The following is a 22487-nucleotide window of genomic DNA, read 5'->3' as shown; positions in this document are numbered from 1 at the left end:
TAAGTATATTGATCGTATGGAGTAATTTTTTAATAAAACAAATAAGTGATAATTATTAATTTTAAAAATTGAATTCACAGTCATTATTAGGTACAGAAACAAAAATAAGTCCTTTTTAATTGTAACTTTAAAAAATAAATAAATAATTTAATTTATTTAAATCTATTTTCATGCAATTAAACTATTTATTAAAATTCAATTAATTAAATACAATCATTTACGTACGTCTTCGTGCGTATAAAATCAAGCTTCTAAAGTTTGCTGAAGGAAACTCGTCCTTCCTTAATTAAATAAGGATAATCCATCATTCTCTTTTATAAACAAAATTAAAATATTTTATAAAATATAAATTTGTTAATTTTAGATAATTATTATATTTGCACGTATGATTATTTTTTTATAATTTCAATTGGTTCAGTGTTTTCAGTGCGGTACATCTCTGCCACGTGGATCCAATTTTTTTTTTTTTTTCTTTTTATTCACAAGATTATCTCCACCTGCTTTTTCTCATCCTTATCTTCTCTCCCCCTTGCGAGTGCATTCTCCTTTTTGGAGTTTATAAAATAATATTTTAAAATGTTAAAATTTAGTTATAATTTTTTATGTAAATAATAAAAATTCCTATACTTCACTTCGATATATGAATAATTCAAAATTCTAATATTTTTATTTAGATTATCAAAGACAAATCTAAGAAATAATTACTATTGGTATTTCCTTTAATATTTGACGGTATCATTTATAAAACTTTAATAAAATAAATAATTTACTCCCGAGGATAAAATAAACTAATTACTATATCAAAATTCAGGATTATAATAAAAACGGAGACGTATAACAAATTTAATAAATATAATTATCTTTTTGTGGCCCCACCGGTGGTTGCCTTCTTTAGGTGAGTATTATTAAATATTTCTAACGTACGTTATTCCGATTGCCACGTAATCATAAGATCACGTGATGGCCTTCATAATTGTTACATAAAATAATTAAATATTATTTGCATTTTCTTCGCGTATTTTTTAAAATATATATTCCACGTACTAATGTCGAAAATAGAGAATTAAAAATAGGTTTAAATCCTAGTGTTCCGGAAGTGAACATTTGGCTTTTTAAAGATTTTACTTTTATAACAACCTAATTAAAAAAAAAAAAAAAAAATTTAATTATCTTAAAATATTTTTTATACAATAAATATATATTAAGCAAACAAACAATAATTACAACCATTAAATAAACTTCAATTGATTAGTAATCTAATCCCACCATTGATATACAGTAAAACCCAGACAAAGCAGGAATCAAATGCTATGTAAGATTATCTCTCCTCATCAGAGCTACAAATACACTTCATTTTCTATTCAATTTGAGTTTTTTGACCGTAAATATTTAATTCCTACATTTTAAAGTAAGAATTAAGTTTTTCACCATTAAAAAAAAAAAAAAAAAAAATTGAAATAATGATGTTGTTTTGAACTAAAAGATTATAAATTATGTTCTAACTGGTTCATATCGGGACTAATGCAAAAATTACAACTAAAAACTGAATAAAATTGAACCAAATACATCGTAAATAGCTAAAGGAGAAACTACTGAGTTGTTGAAGACATATCTATACATGACATGGAAAGGGCAATTTACAGATCTCTGCCTATCTCACTGCACATTAAAATACAATGGAAGAACAATACCTGTAGACACTGGCTTCATGCAGCTGCGGGAACTAAGCATCTGCTCACCCCAATCAAAAGAATAACCACCATCACAGCAACCCCCGTCATGACAATATAACCTAATAAACTACTTGATCCAGGACGCTTGGGTTGTCCCTGTGAAGATGTTATTGCTCCTGTCTGAGAACAGCCAGTTCCACCAAGTTTCGGTCTTAATCTATGCTTTCCAAAATACCCATGTGAAATTTCCTTCTTCCCATCAATATTAACGGGCTCACTCTTTGTTGATGGCTCATAAAAGGTAAGGCTTCGTTCAGAAGCTTCTTCGGTAGCCTGCAGCGGAACATTACATAAAAGCTTATTCAACTCCAAGCATTAGTTCAATGAAATGACTCTTATCTCACTAATGATTAATATTACCATATCAACATATCTACTCCTGCCTTCCTGAACAAATGTGGAGAAACGTTTCGTCTGCAAACGAATTCTTCGAGGAGCATTGCCCTGACTAACAAAGTTCTCTGAATTTGGTTCATGTCGAGGCTGCTGAACTCTGATCCTCATTTTAATACGACGGCGAGCACTGCCACAGGGCAGTTTGGCAGGTTCTATAACCTGTATGAACCAAATTGACCAAAATTAGCACAATAGTGGATCTTCATTGAGCTGTAAAAATGAGCTCCACTCCCCAAAGGACACTTACCTCAGAGACATATGACTGTACTTCATCTTCTTCTTCCCTGCGGTTCATGTCTCTCTTGTTGTCGTAGGCAACTGATGAAGGTGAAGGTTCCACCTTTAGACGAAGTCTCCTAGAGGCAGTGCCCTGGTTTATAAAGTTGTCCAGATTAGGTCGGATCTGAGCCTGTCTTGATCTAATTTTGACTCCTGTCCCACTAATTAAGTCGCAGGGAGGATTCACAGGATTGGTCAGATTGGTGATGGAATCATCAGATGAAGGATCTCGATGCCCAACAATTCCACCATACAGTGATCCTTGAGCATGGTAAGATCCAAATGAAGTTTGAATTTGCAGTGGTTCTTTGCGATCATTATGCTCATCAAACCACATGGAAGCCCCAACCAGCGGACCATACTGGCATATGTACAAACCACAACAATCAACCAAGTTAAATAGACAAATAAAAGAACTACTACACTAAATATATACTTTAGCTGCAGCAATTAGCAGGTTTTTCCTTTACCAGTTGTGGTGCAATGTCAGGATCTCCGTCGCCATATGTACCATTTTCCTTGAAAGCTGCATTCTCAGGTGGGACCGTCTGCAATGGACATGTATTTCCAGACAAATGCATTTCATTTTGAAGAATCAAGTTTTTCTGACTTGTTGACTCCTCACCAGAGCACTCATCTTGATTATTGAAGACCTCATCCAACAACTCAGTCAAACACAAATCCTGTTCACCGGTGCCATCTTGAAAAAGTAATCCATTGCTATTGCTACCAAAATCACTGGCATAAAGTGCATCCATATAGGGTGGTAGTTCTGTCCGAATATGTGGCTGCACTGGGGAAAAAATTTTGCAATCACCTTGATTATAAACATCCGAGGTTCCTCCTGGAAGTGGACATGCCTAGAGCAAATAAAACGAAAAGTACAATAACATGTCATTGTGATGCTCATAATATACTCTTTTCACACAGAGGAAGAAGATACCACAGAAACAGAAAAAAAAAAATCCACTTCTCACTTCTATTGTTGTTTCCTCTGCAATGTGCTCTTCCGCATCAGAAGTCGTATGACTATTGCCAGAGCTCTCATTGATAACAAAACCATTAGGGGTCACATTGTCGCACTTATCAGTTAACAAACTCTTTATACCTTCTGACTGCTTTTCAATGTGCATACCAGACGTAGCTGTTTCCTGAAGTAGATCAGAAGATATGTCATCAGGAAAGGACTTTGTTGTGGTATGAGAGGATCCATTCTGTTCTATCTCATCATACTTTGGACCCTCATTCTTCTCATCTGGCTTGTGGAACAATCGACATAGAACAAATGCACTCTGCATGAAGCAAATAGAAGAACAGAGACAACAGTGTCAATAGCCGATCACGAAACATAAATCACAGACCAACCAAAGTATCTCACAAATAAGGGCGAATAACAGGTTATTTCTCAAATTTGATAGTGATAAAATAACAGCAGCAGCAATGGTCAAGAAATGATGGCCAAAATCGGCCTTAGAGATCCCAAAAAAAAATTACATGAGAAGAGATTATGGCAGGATCTGTTTAATTATTTACAGGATGCTTTTGTTGCTTCTAGAACAGACAAGATCGCCAGTCTCTGGCATCAAAACTATATGCTAATAATACTTTGATTCATGCACAGAACAACAGATTTAGGATCACTTCACGTATGTAAAGAAGAGCCAAATAATCTGGCAAGTATTATCAAAGCCTAAATCAGCTAGATAGACAAAAAGACAGGCACTCTCCAACAGCACACCCAAAAGAAACCCAGAAAAATGATAAAGAAGGCAGAGAACAGAAAGGAAGAAACCTGGCCAGGCGCAGAGCCATCAAGGTCCTTATCGGTGGCGCGGTACTCGTGCATGATCCAGTTGGTACGCTGGCCTTTGGGGGCACGGCCTCTGTAGAAGACCAAAGTCTTCTTCATCCCCACCAGGGCCTTCCTGGACTTGATAGTCCGATCCTTTCCTGTCGCTTTCCAGTAACCGGCATCAGTGGCTCTGTTCGAACGATGACCGTTTGGGTACTTTCTGTCCCGAGGGCAGAAGAAAAACCACTCTGGATCCTCCGTCTTTATCACCGAAAGCCCTATCACCCATCTCGATTACAACCACTGAAAATCAGAACTTATCTATTTTTTTCCCTAAAATTCTCCATTATTTACGCATAAAATAAATAGAGAATCTTGTGAGATGATGAGATGCATTTCGCCATTAAGCAATCAGCATGGAGAATAAAGAGAACGAAACTGACGGCCTTAAGGAATCTAAGCAGATTCAGAATGTTATATGTGCTTGCTTACCTAATTTTTATTTTTATCAAAAAGAGAGAAAGAGAGAATATGAAAAGAAGAGTCGAACCAGGTAAATCCCACGGCTCCCATTTGCAGACATCGACTTCGGGGATGACCTGTACCTCGGAATCACGGCCGTTGATCTTCGACCGTAAGTAATGATTTATCAGCTCCTCATCTGTAGGTCTGAACCTAAATCCAAGAGGAAGCGACTCCATGGACAACACAGCCATCTTCTCCTCCTCCTCCTCTTCCCGCTAACTTAATTTCTAGAAGAATGATTTCTTACTGATCTTAATTATGAACAGAATCGCAACTGGAGGGTTCTTGTTTTTATCCGGGTATTTCCCCTTTGTGGCTAAAGCCTTAATCAGCAAGGGGGTAGAGGAAAAAGCCAATTGAATGACGACAGCTCACTAGCCGCGCCTGCGCCTTTTCACTCCATTTGATTTTGAATCCTGCGCAAGCAACGAGTATCTGAGGGAATTGCTTCTTTAGGGTTTGCCGTAGGAGTGATTTTCTACATGGAGGAATATGAATTTGATAGTCCAACATACACGGCGACCGAGAGCCAGAAATTGGCATGATTGTGGCTGGCCACTGCACAATTGCCTTTTGGATTTCTTCACTTTTTACTATGTTTCGACCTTTGCACGTGTCTCGTCAGCTTCTGCTACAAGCCACACACTGATTGATCACTCTCTGTACTGCAAACGCTTTTTTTTTTTCTTTTTTTTCTTACTTTTTGCTTTTTGCTCGATTTCTCTGATCGCCTCTTCAACTTTTTCATCTTATCACTGCATGAAATTTCTTCTGTTAGTTTTTTGATTGCCTGTGATTATGATATTCCACATAATCTCTTGATTCGTGAATTCTGGAGATATATGTGAACTCATTGTAACTCTCAACATATTTATAATTAAACACTTCACTTTTGCTAAAATTGTAAAAATTTTAAATTTGTGTCAAAGAGGAAGAAGATTATGGTATTAAAGAGGAAGTAATTACATATATTAAAATAAATAAATAAATATATTAAAGAGTAAACAAATCAAAATGTCAGAGATAAAATAAATAAAGATGTTAAAGAGAAAAATAATTAGGTTATAATAAAAAAAAATTTATATTTTCTATAATAATTTATTTATTTATTATATTTTTTGTTTTATAAAACTTATATATATATATAAATATAATTTTTAATAAAATATATATCAATTAAAAAATATTTTAATAATTTATTGAGAATTTTTTTTAATATTTTATTAAACAAGATTTTTAAAATAAAAATTACAACCTGATAATTTTAAACAAACTTTTTGACGAAAATTTATAAATAATCAATTTATAATTTTTTTATTATTTATTAAATATGTAATACAAATTAAAAAATTATTTAAAAATTATAATCTCATATTAAATAAAAGAATAACTTGAGTTTAACAAATTTTTTTTAATTTTTAATTAATCCATCAAATAAGCGAGTAACCACTACAATTAAAATCAAATCTAATTGAAAACGATCCTCTACAATATCAATAGAGCAAAAATCGTCTCCGTCACTAATCATGTTCTGATCACACAATCACGTATCATCCATCAAACTTGAGATCTTATCTATTTAAAACACAAAAATATAAAAATACAAACCTATAGAATAAATTATGTTCAAATAAAGACGTCAACGTCTTTTTAACAAGAAATCGTATATTTCAACTCATATATTCACATTTTTAAAAACATCTAAACTTGAGTTTTTAAAAAAATATATAATCTGAGAATTAAAATTTAAATATCTATAATCTCTTACTTAAAAAATTAGTGTTAACAAATAATTAATAATTAAAGTTAAAAGAAAAAAAAATACAATAAACACAATATCTAAGCTTCTTTCCTCAACCATTTCTTTGGAAAATTTATCTTGTGGCAACACAAAATGTCTTCTCTGCTGCCATTTTTAGTTACATTTCTTGATTTGGCTCTGTGTGCTCGTCTCTGTAAAAACTAGGCACTGCGTTCTATTGTTTGAATGAATTTACTAAGCCACTCATCGTTTTATAACCACAAAATTAACAGAACTAGATTCTCCATACATTCTTGATGTCTCTTAAACATATAAAAAGTAGATATAATAGTAACAAGAAGATAGACTGTACGCCCTCATAACAAATTATAAGGGCTATGCTTCTTCACAGGACATAAAGAAAGCTTGTTTGCTTCTAACTCTGCAATTTCTTTGTATATATACACAAATTTTACCTACAAGCCAGGATGATAGGCAATATGCACATTTGTTTCCACCCTCTGCACAACTCTCCTCAAGCTCCACTCATGGCAAAACTCCAGGCTAAGTCGAAGGGCTGTTCCAAGCCCAAGCACAACAATAACTCCTGCATAATGTTTGCCACGTTTTTAACACCATCAATGCAGCTACCTATTTTTAGGGAATATGATTTGCATGTCAATGAACTGAAAATATATGCAATATATGTGCATACCAATTATAATATTAACAGGGAGTGCAGAAACACCAAGAGTAACTGATATCAGGACATCCAACAATAGCCCACCGATTAGGATTGAGAATGCCACCCAAAGTGGACTGAAACAGGCCTGTCAAATGATTAGAGTCAAAGTTTTGAATTAAAAAAAAAAACATGATTACAAGAAAATAGTCACAGCTGTGCCTTAACCCTTCCATGATCTTGACGTCTAAAGTTTGGGTCAACTCTCCAAACCCAGTAGTTTGTCTGCGCCAAAATCACAAATGAATCATCGCATCCAAGACCGAGATGTCATAACATTGGGAAAAAAATCGATGTCAAAATCCATTGCACTATTTGGAGAGTTTGTTTAGCCCAGAAGACATCAACAAACAGCAAAACAGATCACTCCAATGGTCAATCATTTACAAACAAGTGTATATGTTTGCTCATGTATTATAGAATTTCTTTCTCTAGAACACAGAATAACTCTTGTATACCATGATATAACTGGGCACAAAGTTTTAAATACTTACAGCTGATGCTAGAAGACTAGCTACTATTCGGAAAATCATCAACTTACAGCCTTACTGTAACCAAAGGCCATCAGTTGGTGTAGCTCTGGGGTAACTTAAAGACTGAACAATTTTCAGTTATGGAAATAATAAAATGAATGAAATACAAATACTTTAATACGACTGTATGAGGAACTTCGCGGAGTATCACTCTTAGGTTTGAGGTGATTTTCAAGGTTTAAAAGCCATGCTGTGGGAATCCCACAAGAGATGAAAGCAGCGAGTGTTAGATACCCAAATTCATAAGCATTAGATTATGATGCGAAAATAAATGAAATCAATAACTTCGGAATTCTTTTGATTACTCTCGAGTGTCAGATACTGAAATTCAAATGCGTTAGACTACGATGGGAAACAAAAGAAAACAATAACTAAGGAATTCTTTTGATTACTCCCAGAGTATCGGATACCCAAATTCATGTGTTAGATTACGATGCGAAAACAAATAAAAATAATAACTTGAGAATTGTTTTGATTACTCCATGTGTCAGATATCCAAATTTATGTGCATTATATTACGATGCGAAAACAAATAGAAACAATAACTTGGGAATTCTTTTGATTACTCTGAGTGTCAGATATCCAATTCATGTACGTTAGATTACGGTACGAAAATAAATGGAAATAATAACTTGAGAATTTTTTTGATTACTCCCGAGTGTCAGATACTCAAATTCATGTACGTTAGATTACAATATGGAAATAATAACTTAGGAATTCTTTTGATTAGTCCCGATTGTCAGATACTCAAATTCATGTGTTAGATTACGATGCGAAAACAAATGGAAACAATAATTTGACAATTCTTTTGATTACTCACGAGTGTCAGATACCCAAATTCATATGCGTTAAATTACGATGCGAAAACAAATGGAAATAATAACTTGGGAATTCTTTTGATTACTCCCAAATTCGAGAAAAAGATACCTACAGTTGACTGGGATTCTGGAGGTGGCACATTGGCAGCTACTGATCTGCATGCATGTTAAATCAAGATAAATGTTTTTGTAGAAACAAGTAAATTCTAAACATGGAAGAATTTTTATCAAATAATTACTGGCATATCTCGCATTGGTTCGACCCTTTAGTGCGAAACCAAGTGTCTATGCATGACCGATGAGCTTTTGCAAGACCACCGCGACATTGACATCCGAGATCAATCAAAACTTCTTCCTTCTCCTGCTGACAAACCCTGAACAACGACATTGAAAGCAATTTTTACTGCACCTGTTGCAGTGCCAATTTTATTTTAAGAATCATTAGCTCTGCTTATTTGCATGGCAAATAAAATATATACAGGATTTTTAATATATAACAGTGATTATAAAAATGGGATAGACAAAAACAGTTGCAGATAAAAACAAAATTGTTCGAATTTTCCAGTATAAATTATTCACAATTGCAGAAGACAACAAAGATGTTAGAATTTTCCAGTACAAATTATTCATCGTGTATATGTGTATGTGTGTACAGATACAAACATACAAGTAGATGAAAACAAAATGCACCTGCATTGCTCATGAGAACTGGAAGTCCTGGGCAAGCAGCCCTTTTTTGGTGACGCCACGTCCGGCAGTTCTAACTCCTCTTTACCAGAATTCACAGCATTCAGAAGCTTTTCAGGACCTGGATTGGAGACTACAACAGCAACCAATGCGGGGTTGGGGGTGCCGCCGGTAGAATCCCCTTCCTCTGCTCTCTTATCGCTCTGCCCCGCTTCAAGGTCAAGGTCGGCACCTGCGGCGGCGTTCCCGGGAGACTCCTCATTCTTCATTTGACTACCAACTTCATTAGTTGCCATAAATCCTTTAGGTCCTTAGTTTCTGCAACAGCACAGATTGAGCAAGTGAAAACCCTAGAAACGGCCTTGCGGTTACGAGCTCTAAAAGCTATTTTGGAGGTTTAATTAGAGCAGAAACGCCGGAATCGACGCGTAAATTTGAGCAACCAATCAGCGAAAGCACAAAACCAGTGGGAAGAAAAGAAACAAGACATAGACGCACGAGGAAGAAACATGAAGTTGCGAATTGAAAGAGTGAATAAGATCAATTACACTCTACTTGAATATGGAAACCAAGCAATACAGCAAAGCAAAAAAGAAGTTCCATGTAAAGTGAACATTGAAATTCGAAAAAAGTACCTCCGACCTCCGCGTCTGTGAATTATTGAAGACGAAGAAGCACAGAAACAAAAGAGGGCCTGACTAGGGACTCGGCAGGGGCCAACCACCACCACCGAAGTAAAGAACAAGTCTGGTAGTTTCAGGGTTTAAAGGAAAATTTTACCTCTTTAAATAGATATATAATATTTTTAAACGGAGAAATGAAAGGAGGAATTTTGATAAAAATTGTTTTATTTTTTCTTTTTTTTTAAATAAATTTTTTTTTCTAATATTTGTTTTATTGGAGATTATACGGTAATTTTTTAAAACTTTTTAAATTTAATACGAATAAATTAAATTATAAAAGAATTTAATCTCAGTATAAAAATTAATTTAAAATACAGTAACATCTATTTTGCTTCAAATTCTACTTTCATAAAACTAACAATATGTAGAAATAGAATAAAATTTAAAATTAAAATAACTCTCTACCTTAAAGTTAATTTCAATTAAATATTTTGATTATTAATCTGTTAACATACGAAAAATTTAAGGTTGAAATGTTGAACTTAGCCGATTTATATATATTAAATAATTAAATGAAAATAGTAATTTATCGAAAACTGTAAATATTATAATCGTACGTCGTGAGTGAATTTTTTTACAATAATTAATGAACATTCTCTGTGTGCGTTTCGGCCTGCGCGAGAAAATGACAGTAAACCCAGAATTAATTTAATTATAAAAGAATTAAACAGATCCCCAGGCTAACCATGGATTGGCTCACAGAGAAGGTTATTGTCAGCCATGACGTTGATATGTCACGTGCGCACGTGCACTGTCGCTTCTCGCCAAGTGGCCATTGCTCATGTTCACATTTTGATATCCACTGGTGCTGAATTGTCGATTTCTTTTTCCTTTTTCTGGGTTTTAATTGCTTCTATGCTGTTGTAGCCTAAAAGAATGTATATTAGTCATTAGGAATTTCTTGGTGCATGATAAATTTAAAAATGAATGCTGCTTTTTTAGAAAAAGTTGTCATTTTTAATTTGTACCTCCACAAATATATTTGAAAAATGAACAACTTCGACAGTATTATAAAATTCATCCAAGTAACTTATACATAATTCGATTATTATGGATATATCATATAATATATAACATGGGAATTCTCTTCATTAAAGATATAAACACAAATAGCAAAGAACACTTGTACCATACATCACCCGAAGAGGTGAGTGTGTGTGCGTGTGTGTGTATATATATATGTCACGTCATGTCATGTAAAAGAGGACATGATAACCATTAAGGTTTACCTTATAATTTTCCCCAACAACAAAACACTAAAAAGATGCATAGTTTTCCTACCTCAGTACAAGATAGCATCTCCGGCCAAATGTTGACCTGGAGGTGAAACCCATCGCAAGATTTAAGTGCGGTTCTGTTATTGTACACGAGATCAAACAACAAACAAGTAGAACCAAAAAGAAAATAAAGCCATTTGGTTCCCAAAAAAAGAAAATGTCTGATCCACCATTATAAAGATTAAGAGATTGTACCCAATTTGGATTTGACAATACAATAAAAAGGGAAGTGACGTTTCAGCTACAAATGCAGATTCCCACAGAACTTGACGCCCAATCTAACAACACAGTACCAGAAAAATGGGAACTGAATTCTACAAAATAAGTGAAAAAGAACAGAAACCAAACAAACTGTCAAAAGAAAAGAAGGATTTGGCTGGAAAAAAAAAAAACAGAAAAAAAAAAAAAAAATAGAATCAACGGCAGAACAAACCACCCTAATACAGAGCCAACATTGGCATCCCACAACACAATCATCATATCTGTACAAAACAGAACAGAAACCTTCCCATCGGAACAAAACCCTTCCATACAACAAGTCTTTTCCACCAATCAGGAAGGTCGCTGAATGCATGTGCTACATCTTTCTTCACCTCAACAAAGCCCAATGCAACATTCAAGATCCTCATCACTGTCATCACCATCATCATCCACCTTGTACTTACTGAAATGCTTGACTCTGAACTTCCATTCTCCTTTGATGGGATCATAGGACACATACTCAGCGCCTTGTTCCTCAGCCTTCCTCTTAAGCATCTCCTTGTATTTTTCAACTTTTGGTCCTTCTGTGTATTGTTGTCCGGTCTTCTTATCAAAACACTTTATGTTAAGTAGAGTTACTTCGGCAGGCTTGTTAAGACCTTGTCCGACAGGGGGCTTCTTGCTGTCATCCATATAAACAATTACCTCACGGTTGTTAAATTGCACCAGAGATTCCAGATCGAGCCTTCGCACATCTGTATCACCAGTGAATTTGATGCTCCCATAGCCATGACGTCCAACTACAAAGTCACTAACACGGCGACAGAATCCCGGCTCAGCCCTTTCCTTGGCTGCAAGTTCTTGGATTTTAGGTTCTGTATAGTAATCAGAGCGTCGGAGCTTTGGCATCAGGGCCTCGATGTCAGCCCCATGTTCGTACACTATAGCAGCTTCACCTGCTCTGTGGCCGCTAAGAGTCATGTATGAATTTTCTTTCTGAGGAGGATGATCATCATGAACACCATTAAGCTTTTGATTCATTTTGATGGGATGAACAAAAGCGACAGCACCATCTTCAACTGGATGTTCTGCAAATATTGCAGGTTCAGGAAAAATTTATCAAAGAAAAACATGCAAGTATACATTGAAATCCTCCCAAAAGGCCAAATTCAGCTGAAATTCAAACTTGCTAACAGAAAGAAATTGCTACTCATTATAACAAAATCAAACAAGTTTTGGGTAAGCAACGATGGCAAAGGTCGAATGGTGTTTTTTTACAGATCCAAGTACTTTGAGAAAAAACTGACTTCTTTAATAGTTAATACTGATAAAAATACCTTTTAGAATAAAAATGTCAAACAAACTCCAAATAAATAAATTATCACTTGATAATAGACAATTAGACAGTCATTCCCTTTGATTCTGTATTCACTCTATGATCCAAACCAAATCAATGGGTTCCAGAATTACATGTGATTTTTTAAAGACAGAAATACACGTGATTTTTATCATAAAAGAAACCAGAATTATGAGTAACACAACCAGAAAATTAGATTGCGCAATGTGAGAATCAAAAGAACCAACATGGAGCTACAAGTACTTACTGTCTTTGTTGCCAGCAGCAGATCCATTTTCAGAAATTTTACCTGAAACAAAAATCATGCTCTAAAAAGGTCAGCACGCCAGTAAGCAAGAGTTCGATCATGCTAACAAATGTAACACCATAATGGGCTACTTGAAATTTCAGATGGAACTGCTGCAATAGGAGAGCAACAGGGGAGATGGTGACTATCTTCCCAGGAACTAACAATATGATATTAAAACGGACCAATAGCAAATTCAACAAGGTTTAAGGGAAAATAATTATTTCAGTTAAATCTCCTAATCAAACTAAGGTTTGTTAGGTGGCACAAAATGTAACCAAACCGTACCGTTTTCATGCACCAGGGTAGTGTCCTTCAACGGAGATGATTTTTCTGCACTAGCTCTTGAAGGCCACTGTTCTGTTGGACGAATCACCAGAGCTCTTGGGTTTTCCCTTGGAATAAAAAGAGCATCTGCCTTGGGAGTGCTGGGTGTCTCTTCATCATCATCAAAAAATGGAACCTGTATAGCAATCAAAAGATAAGCTTATGTATTGGGAAAAAATAATATTAATAAGAGGCACTAAACTAAAATATCTCGTAACCCAACACAATTTACAGAGTAATTATCATTTCAAACCTTTGGACCATCATTAGGACGATACTTCCTTGCAGGCAACCTGATTCGCCTTTGCGAAATGTGTCGAGAAGTCAATAAAGATGATATTCTAACAGGAGCAGGTTTGTCGACAACCTGAGATTAAAAAAGAAGTTAAAAAAAATTGGAAACAAATGAATCTTAGTGATTAAAAATAGGAAGTTCCTAAAGTGAACATATTTCAGTAGTAGGAGATGAGGAACATAAAGAAATTATTGAAAAGAAATGAAAAAATTTAATTTCCTCTTATAAGTTTTGGGAAGTTTTACAAGAAAAAAAAAATTGAAATATTTATTTTTCTATTTCCTAGATGTCCTATACTTGATGTATTTGGTGCTCATAAATGAAATACTTAGTTTAGTTATTAGGTAGACTATTAGTGATTAATAATTAAATATTGAAATATTATTTGACTATTGAGATCCGAGTTCTCCTAATTTGCTTCTTAATAAAAATTTCCCTAAGTTTTGTCCTCAAGCTCTCTTGTTGTCCTACATCACATAGTTAAATGCATTATCCAATATAGCTTCCAGAAAAACTATTACAAAAACAGTAATAACAACATTCATGCTAGCAGGCCCAGAGAAACTCCATTATAACTAAAATAAAAGACAAGAAAGTCATTTCACTCCTAGTTTGCTTCTTAATAAAATTTTCATAAGTTTTGTCTTCAAACTCTCGTATTGTCCTATATACATTATTAACTGCATTATCCCATATAGCTTCCAGAAAAACTACTATAAAAACAGTAACAACAGCATGCATACTAGCAGGCCCAAAGAACCTCAATTATAAACTAAAATGAAAGTCAAGAAAGTCATTTACAGGCATATTAGAAATTCCATATTGTATTGATGGCGACATTCCAGTTCGACCAATCGACATTTGAGGCATAACAGGAAGCGTCCCAAATGGATTTGTAACAACAACCGGTTGTACAGCAGCAGCGCTCTGTGCAGCTGGCCTGTAAGAGGAATATTAAAAGCAATTAAAAAACAAAAAAAAAGTATTTTTGTTTTAAATTTAAATAAAAATAGTATATGTATAAGGTCTGCACAACACATTGATACACAAACAATAACGAGTAGTAACCAAAGAATACAAGACATACATTTGTCCAATGTTGCTTTGACCAAAAATGCCCAATCCACCGCCAAAGCCACTTCCACTTGCTACAAAGGTGGTAATTTTAGAAAGTCAGTATCATCATGTTGAAAAATTAAGAAACATATTAGAAAGAAGGACAGCAGCATACCTGCTTGTGTCTGACCAAAGTTGCCAAAGCCAAACGTGCTAGTGGCCTGAGCAGGCTGGCCTGGCTGAAAAGGTGTAGAAACAGAGGCCTAGATAAGCAGAGGACAAACATCAGAGAAATTTAAAACAAGGCTAGTAGTGAATCAACATGCACGTGCACAATAAATTAAAAAAAAAAGGAGTCTTCCAGGATTCCACATCCCTCTTTTGCATGTATCCACAACCATTATTCAGAACCTTTATACGGCTCACCCTATCCAGCATGATGCTGATTTTTTCTGACTTTACTAATCTTGCATTTGATTCTTTATAAAACTTTTGTACATGGTGGCACCCCTTTGGTGACATACCAATGGATTTTCTCTCTTTTTCTTTTAGAAAAATGAACATTTTCTCAAAGAAAACATCAAAAAAGAGTTGCATATTAAGATCGTAAAAAAGTAGGTCATGATAATGTCAGAAAGGAAAATATACATCCTTGAAAAAAATAAGAGATTTATGCAAGAAGCTTCAGTATATTGTTTTATCCTTTTTTGGGTTGAGAAGTACATTGGATAGAATAAAATGGAAAAAGAAGTAACTTACTGCTGTTTGACCAAAAATTGGGCTGCTAGAAGTGTTAACTGTTGATGAGCTTGTGAATAACCCACCAAACCCGGTAGAAGGTGTATTGAAGATACTGGACTGACCAAATGAAGGAGTAGAACCCTGTCCAAAGGACGAAGTAACCTGTCCGAAACCAGATGCTGTCTGCCCAATTGAAGGAACAGTTGAATTGAACAGAGGAGATGTCTGACTAGTACCAAAACCCATGCCAGAACCAAATGCTGGAGCTGTCCCTTGACTTGCAGCAGAACCAAAAAGAGATGGAGAAGACCCAAATACAGGTGAGCTTGATGAACCAAAAATAGATGAACTTCCTCCAAATGCAGGAGTAGATCCAAATAGCGATGTAGTTGTTGATGAAGTTGATCCAAATAAGTTTGATGACGATGTTGCACCAAAAGGTGATGAACCGAATGCAGGAGTGGTTGAGGTCCCAAAACCTGAGCTACCAAAACCTGGAGTTTTTGGAGCAAATGGATTTGAAGATGTTGAGCTTGTAAAAGGACTTGGTGATGACTGACCAAATGCTGGTGAAGGAGCAAAAGGATTTGCCTGAGCAGTTGATGTACCGAAGCCAACTCCAGCCGGAGACTGGCCAGCAGGGAGTGGTCCACCTGAAAAGGAAATTACTTACAGAATTAGTAATGTCATGCATATAGCAACAAGTAACATTAGCTTCTGCAATTTAAGAAATATTCACCAAAAAATACCTTTATCTCCCTGCTGATAATCCTCCCACCTCAACTCCTCATGGCTTTTATCTTTGTAGACAGGCATGGCTGATATTGACTCCAACTTCCCAGCAGGCTGTGTACCACTACCGCTATCTGCCTCAGTTGTAGGTGTGTAAGGGGCTACCCTACTTCCTCCACGTTGACCCCCAAAACCTGATTGTCCAAAGCCGCTGCTCCCAAATGTTGGTGTTGTAGCTTGAGCTCCTGCGAGACAGGTAAAATAGGCATACATATTCAAAGAATGATGAATTTAAATAAGAGGTAGAAGCTAAACTGGTTTCTTATAATAAAAAACCAGAATATTTATCACAAAATCTGCTTTAGCCCATGCTATTGAGGGAATCAGAAAAATATGATAACTCACCAAAAGGAGAACTCTGAGCACCAAAAGGAGAGGATGTGGATCCAAACATGCTGCCGCCAAAGGATGAAGTTGACTGGCCAAAAGCTGGAGCAGAGCCAAAGCTAAAGGATGGAGTGCTGGATGCTCCAAAAGCAGGCGTACTTGAAGCCCCAAAAACAGACGTGGTTGAAGCCCCAAAAGCAGGAGCACTTGACACCCCAAAAGCAGAAGTACTTGCTGCACCAAATGCAGCGATGCTTGAAGCACCAAATGCACCCCCAGATCCAAAAACAGGGGTACTTGACACACCAAATCCAGTTCCTGTACTACCAAATCCTGGGCTCGGTGTTGAGCCAAATGCAGGTGTGCTTGTAGCACCAAAGGCAGGTGTACTTGTAGCACCGAACGCAGAGGTGCTTGCAGCCCCGAATGCTGGAGTGCTTGTAGCACCGAATGCTGGAGTGCTTGTAGCACCGAATGCTGGAGTGCTTGTAGTACCAAATGCAGGCTGACTTGATGCACCAAAAGGTGTGGAAGAACCAAATATACTGCTTCCAAATCCAGGTTGTGATTGCTGAGTTGTACTTCCAAAAGGACTTGATTGAGTTGTTGCCCCAAAACCAAAACCAGGCTTTTGACCAAAAACAGATGAGCCTATGTATTCGAAAAAGAAGAATAGACAAAAGTTTACCAAAAAAATAAGCCAAATAAGATTACTATAATTATATAGATAGAAGCAAGCATAAATGTAACTATATTTCCAGAGGAACTACATCTATACGAGAACAATACGGCGGAAGAATACTTGCACAAAAAGGGAATATGATCACTTAAGAAAGATATAACCTCAATGGGGAAGGAGGATAAACAAGCAAGAAACAGTATTATAATTAACCAAAAGAAAAGAGGAATGGGGAAAATGTAATAGAGAAGGATGAAAAAAAGAGAAAAATTAAAATCTTAATCAGTGAATTTCCTCAGGAAAGTGATTCCAATACAAAAAACTCTCCCATGGATAGAAATGCACCAATTGCAACTAAAATACAAGACATCTGAGAAGAACTCAATCATCAGGTCCTGAGTCATATGTGACAACTAGCAAACTCAAAATATCTCAATCTATCAATAACCAATTACACATAGCCCATATGTCTTCTTCAAGAACTTGACAAGTCAAACAATCAGGTAGTGTTCAGTTAAGAAAAAAATAAAACAAAAATAAATAAATAATACAAAAAATCCATTGGGACACTCACCACCAAATGACGAAGATGAAGCGCCAAAAGCAGGAGTTGAAGATGCTCCAAACGAGGGCATGGAACTTCCAAAAGCTGGTGACGATGAAGCCCCAAAGGCTGTTGTGGAAGAAAAAGGTGAAGAGGATTGAGCAGCGCCAAACACACCAGTTGAAGTGCCCCCAAACATTGAAGTACCTGTTTGTGCGCCGAAAGGAGATGTACTACCAAACGGTTTAGGGGCAAAAGGATTGTTACTAGCATTAGTCTGACCAAAGACTGTTTGAGACCCGAACGGGCTAGTAGATGACTGCCCAAACGCTATTCAATGCATTTCAAGTTATCAGTTTAAGTTACCAAAAGATTCCACACAATTAACAGAAAACAACTATTAATCAACTAAGGAAAAGCAAATAGATAGAGACAGATCACAAACGAGATCATATTAAAAAAAAAGGCCATATCCGCATTGATGGTAACCAAAAAACAACTGTTGCCTGATAAGAGCTCAATACTTTCAACCAAATACAAACAGAATTATGTTAATTTTAGTTACCAAAAACGAATCCCATACATTAAACAAACTAATCAACAAAGAAAAGGCAAAAAAAATAGAGGTGGGCCACAGATGAAATCTTAATAGGTAAAAGGCCATACCAAGGCTGATATTGACCAAAAACATGGACAATCAACTGATAAAAGTCCAATTTAATCCTAGTGGAAATATCATAACCAAATATGTCAACTGAATTAGACTAGCTACTATCATTCCACATCCATAGAATTAACAAAAAAGATGTAAGCAAGGATGGTTCAGTCACGCTGGCAGAAGTTCAATGGATAGCCAACAACATGATACAACAAGAGAAAATCGAGAGAAAGAGAACAGGTTTAAGGGAATGAATTTGAGGGTGCATATGCATTAGAACAAAAAACAAAATCCATGGACTACAAAATAAACAAACAAACAAACAAAGAGGATAGGGAAATTGGCATTAAAGCAAAAGGAGAAGTAAAGGAAAAATCCAGGAAAATAGCAGACGTAGAGATGCTGGAAACAAAAATAAAGGGAATTTGTGATACAATTCTACTACAGATGCCCCCATGCACAGAAAATTTCAAAAAAATCAAAGGTACGTTTCCACTAGTTAAAAATGGAAACAAACACCATTGTTTACTCAACCTATAAATTGAAAGAGATGCTAAGAATTTAAGGACTCCTTACCATTCAAACAGAATAAGAAAAAAAAAATGGTAAATAGAAAAACAACCTCAATGAACTTAAGATATGATATTTAAAGGAAATGAAAATGAATGGAAGCTAAAGGAAGTAGAATAGGCCCTTACGATTAGATGATCCAAACATCTTTCTAATTAATTCTTTACTCCAGAAACAGCATCCAGTTCTAGATTCCCAACTGAAGAAATGGAAGCACACATCAGATAAAAGAAAAATATACAAGTGAACTTCAACTGATAATTAATTCCAGAAAACTAAAAAGTCAATTCCACTTGAATGCAGAGAAATTGAAAAAAAAAATAATAACTTTCATGAATATAAAAGAATCATTAAACAAGGAAACTGAATGAGAAGGTTTACATAGCAAATCATTTTTCTTTATTAACAAAATCACAAGCTCAAAAACCAAAATTCATATTCTTTTATGGATGCATCATAAATACCGTTTCAGGAAATTATTTTCCGAGAATACTATTTCCAGTAATTACATATAAATTTAATATTATTCTCCAAAAAAAAAAAAATCCTGCCTATCCATTTAAGAGAATTATGATGGTATAGTCATTAGAATAAGGTACATCCAGGCCAGGGCACAGGTATAAGAAAGATATATGCTACTTACCTAAATTTACATGGGAAGAGGAAGCAAGTACGCTTAGTCACACATTGCGAACCACTTCAGGCTTAATATTGGTTATCACTTTATATCTAATAGTAATATGCTGAAGTAAATTATATTGATTATTGAAAGAGGCTACTTCTATTTGAATTAAAAGATCATAAATGAAGTTTGCCCAAAAACATCATAGACAAAGGATTAAGACTATGCTGTGAGATATGCTACTACACTTGTTCCAAGTTTATATCTTACTTACATTTTGACATTCTGGAAACCTAATCAGCAGTTGAACATCTAAAATACTAATTTTGCCAAAACTAGATGCAAAATTAAACATCGAATTACCAAATTGGTTTCAGCATTTCTGTACCTAAGATACCGAAGTTTCACACCCAGCAATACTAAAAAAATGAAGAGTTTCACCCCTAGCAGCTAAAACAGAGAATCGAAGGCCCAAACATCAAACAGAAGTTGTAGGGCAATCCATCTTCTCTGACTTCAATAGGCTCATAGTGGTACATGGAGCCCGTCTCTTAAACTTTGAATAGCACCAAGTCAACTTGATAAAGAGGCTCTTTCCCATCTGCTCTTTCAAATCTCATTGGCACAGGCACACCTTTTCCTCTATTGTTTCAATCCATTTTCATAGTTTTACAAAAATTCAGCAGAAATTCAATTGAATTATATAATTGAATAGGAATCTCCAAGATTGACGACCCATATCGCATGAACTACGGATGCAAAAGAATTTAATATAGATTGCATCATCAGGTTCACAATAGCGGTTCTGATGATGTAATGTGCTAAAAAACATAAAATGAGATTAAAAAAATACAAATTGAAAAAAAAAAATAAAAACATAAAATATGCTAAAAAGCATATGCAATATTACTCGAGAAGATCGACTTAAAACTCACAACTATACATTCAAAAATCTAATATTGTTTCATGAAAATTTTTCCACCACCATTCATTTCTCCTCTTTTGCAAAATACTCTAATTCCTTAAAAACAGAAGTGGCCTGAAGAAATCACCACAGTAATGGCAAAACTGCTCCTCAAGGCAATCAGCTTTTAGGTCATCATCGTCACTAGAAACTCTCGTCTAATATATCCAAAGCTAATATTGTTTCAATGAAAATTTTGCCAACATCATTCACTTCTCCTCTTTCGGGAAGATAATCCCATTCCTTATAAACAGAAACAGACCAAAGAAATTTCCACTGCAATGGCAGTACCGCTCCTTGAGACAATCAGCTTTTAGATCATCATCACTAGAGACTCTGCAGAATATGTTACTGAATTTCACCCTTATATCAGCAAGCACGGGTGCCTGTTATGCATTTCATAATGAAAAAATTTTACAAACCTTGGCTCAATACCCAGACTCACCAAATACATCACTCCTTGAGACAATCACTAACACCTTTATTCTCCTTAGAATAAAGATAGACTTCAAAAACTGTAAGCTAGTTTATGGTCCCATTTTTTCTATATTCCAAAAGTGCGCTATAAGACACAGTAATTAAAGACTAGCTATGTTGATCTCAATTACAAAAATCCAATAACTAAACATAGACTCCTATCCTCGCATATTTAACTTCAAATATAAGAACTAAAATGGCTAAAAACAATTAGATAAAGCTGATACCAAAGAGTTGCTCACGAATGAGCACAAGTGACACAATAATCAATGATAAGTAGACCTTAATCGCATTCGATTAGTTTAATAGTGAAGAGGATGAGTCTCAATAGCTCTTTTGATTCGACAAACCCCAATCCTCTCATTTCGTTAAAAATCCAGTCAAAATTACGCATTAAAGAATCGGCTATTACCTGTTTTAACTCGAGCAAATCGAGAACCGATTGAGATTCCTGAATGAACGGCGTAACTATACAGTCATAGTGAAAGACCTCAGATCGCGAGGCGGTGATACCTTTTCCTCTGCGTATCGGATAAGCAAGCTTGCGCGTCCCGGCTTTGTAAAATCGACTTCGGAATCCGGCTGAGGAGAGGAACTGAAGGACGAAGACGGAGAGACCGATAGAGACGACAGAGAAATGCAGTTTAAGAGTTGAGATTTGGGAGTCTCAGAGAGAAAAAGCGGAACGAGACGGACGACTGATGAGATGAGATAAATGGACAAATAGCACGCTTGGACTATTTAAGGCTGGAATAGCTTGGCCGCGTAGCGTCGGTTTTAAGTCCGATTAGCGTCGAATTTAAGCCGTGCTCACTACTTAGGGTTAATGCGGCTCTTCGTTCCCAATCGCCAGACTCGGTGGTTCCTCGTGTTGTTATGACTTTTTGGGAGTAATGAAATTAATGATAAATGAATTTAATAAAAATAATTTCTAAATTTTATTTAAAATCTTTTAACAAAAATGGAAAAATTCTGTTATAAATTTCTATATTATTTTGTTAAAACTTTAAATTAAACACTTGAATAATTGAAAGAATGATTATTACAAATATATCTTAGACACTATTTTTCTCCAAATGTAATTAATTAGTAAATTATTATAGCGCTTCTAGATAATATTTTAAAGCAACATTGTTTATTTTAAATATTATATTCATTTAAAAATTGTTCTTTTTTTTAATTTATTTATAAATATAATTAAATTATAGTGTTCATTTATTTAAATTAATGCGTAATTATCTTGGCCAAATATTAAACTAAATATCTGTTTTTTACACGAATATATAATAGAGGGATCAGAATTTTTATAGTGTGTTTAATTAATTGATTTAACACATTTAATTACATTTAAATAATAGTATAACATATTTAATTGTATTCAAAAA

General features: G+C 35.1%; 3 protein-coding genes across 7 annotated transcripts; all 3 read right to left on the bottom strand.

The window, feature by feature from the left end:
• Window positions 1-1466: 1466 nt before the first annotated feature.
• LOC110816566 (protein NTM1-like 9) lies at window positions 1467-5500 on the bottom strand. The gene is made up of 7 exons (XM_022044807.2): window positions 4751-5500; window positions 4201-4478; window positions 3386-3700; window positions 2879-3268; window positions 2377-2769; window positions 2094-2288; window positions 1467-2006 (listed from the first exon to the last, which is right to left on the bottom strand). Exons 1-7 carry the CDS (start codon window positions 4914-4916, stop codon window positions 1707-1709), a joined length of 2037 nt encoding a protein of 678 aa, XP_021900499.2. The 5' UTR covers window positions 4917-5500; the 3' UTR covers window positions 1467-1706.
• Window positions 5501-6717: 1217 nt separating this feature from the next.
• On the bottom strand, window positions 6718-10040 carry LOC110816567 (RING/U-box superfamily protein). Of its 4 annotated transcripts, none has more exons than XM_022044808.2 (7): window positions 9882-10040; window positions 9250-9564; window positions 8799-8933; window positions 8673-8715; window positions 7371-7433; window positions 7182-7296; window positions 6718-7073 (listed from the first exon to the last, which is right to left on the bottom strand). In XM_022044808.2, the coding sequence occupies exons 2-7, from the start codon at window positions 9540-9542 to the stop codon at window positions 6943-6945; spliced, it is 780 nt and encodes a 259-aa protein (XP_021900500.1). In that variant the 5' UTR covers window positions 9543-9564; window positions 9882-10040; the 3' UTR covers window positions 6718-6942. The 4 variants fall into 4 exon arrangements, with proteins under 4 accessions (XP_021900500.1, XP_021900501.1, XP_021900503.1 ...); XM_022044809.2 differs by having other exon boundaries at window positions 7377-7433; XM_022044812.2 differs by having other exon boundaries at window positions 6832-7073; window positions 7182-7285.
• Window positions 10041-11395: 1355 nt separating this feature from the next.
• Window positions 11396-21996, bottom strand: LOC110816429 (Nucleoporin autopeptidase). Of its 2 annotated transcripts, none has more exons than XM_022044621.2 (13): window positions 21515-21996; window positions 19168-19238; window positions 17842-18141; window positions 16607-17239; window positions 16219-16446; window positions 15488-16122; window positions 14904-14967; window positions 14760-14820; window positions 14474-14612; window positions 13631-13744; window positions 13339-13513; window positions 13012-13053; window positions 11396-12495 (listed from the first exon to the last, which is right to left on the bottom strand). In XM_022044621.2, the coding sequence occupies exons 2-13, from the start codon at window positions 19184-19186 to the stop codon at window positions 11801-11803; spliced, it is 3105 nt and encodes a 1034-aa protein (XP_021900313.1). In that variant the 5' UTR covers window positions 19187-19238; window positions 21515-21996; the 3' UTR covers window positions 11396-11800. The 2 variants fall into 2 exon arrangements, with proteins under 2 accessions (XP_021900313.1, XP_021900312.1); XM_022044620.2 differs by having other exon boundaries at window positions 14904-14991; window positions 21515-21995.
• Window positions 21997-22487: the final 491 nt, after the last annotated feature.

This window comes from Carica papaya, chromosome 6, assembly GCF_054855325.1.
Source record: "Carica papaya isolate Zhongbai chromosome 6, ASM5485532v1, whole genome shotgun sequence".
In the NCBI taxonomy this organism is placed as follows: domain Eukaryota; kingdom Viridiplantae; phylum Streptophyta; class Magnoliopsida; order Brassicales; family Caricaceae; genus Carica; species Carica papaya.
Note: the sequence above shows the minus strand (reverse complement) of the source record. Positions and strands in the feature narration are given on the sequence as shown.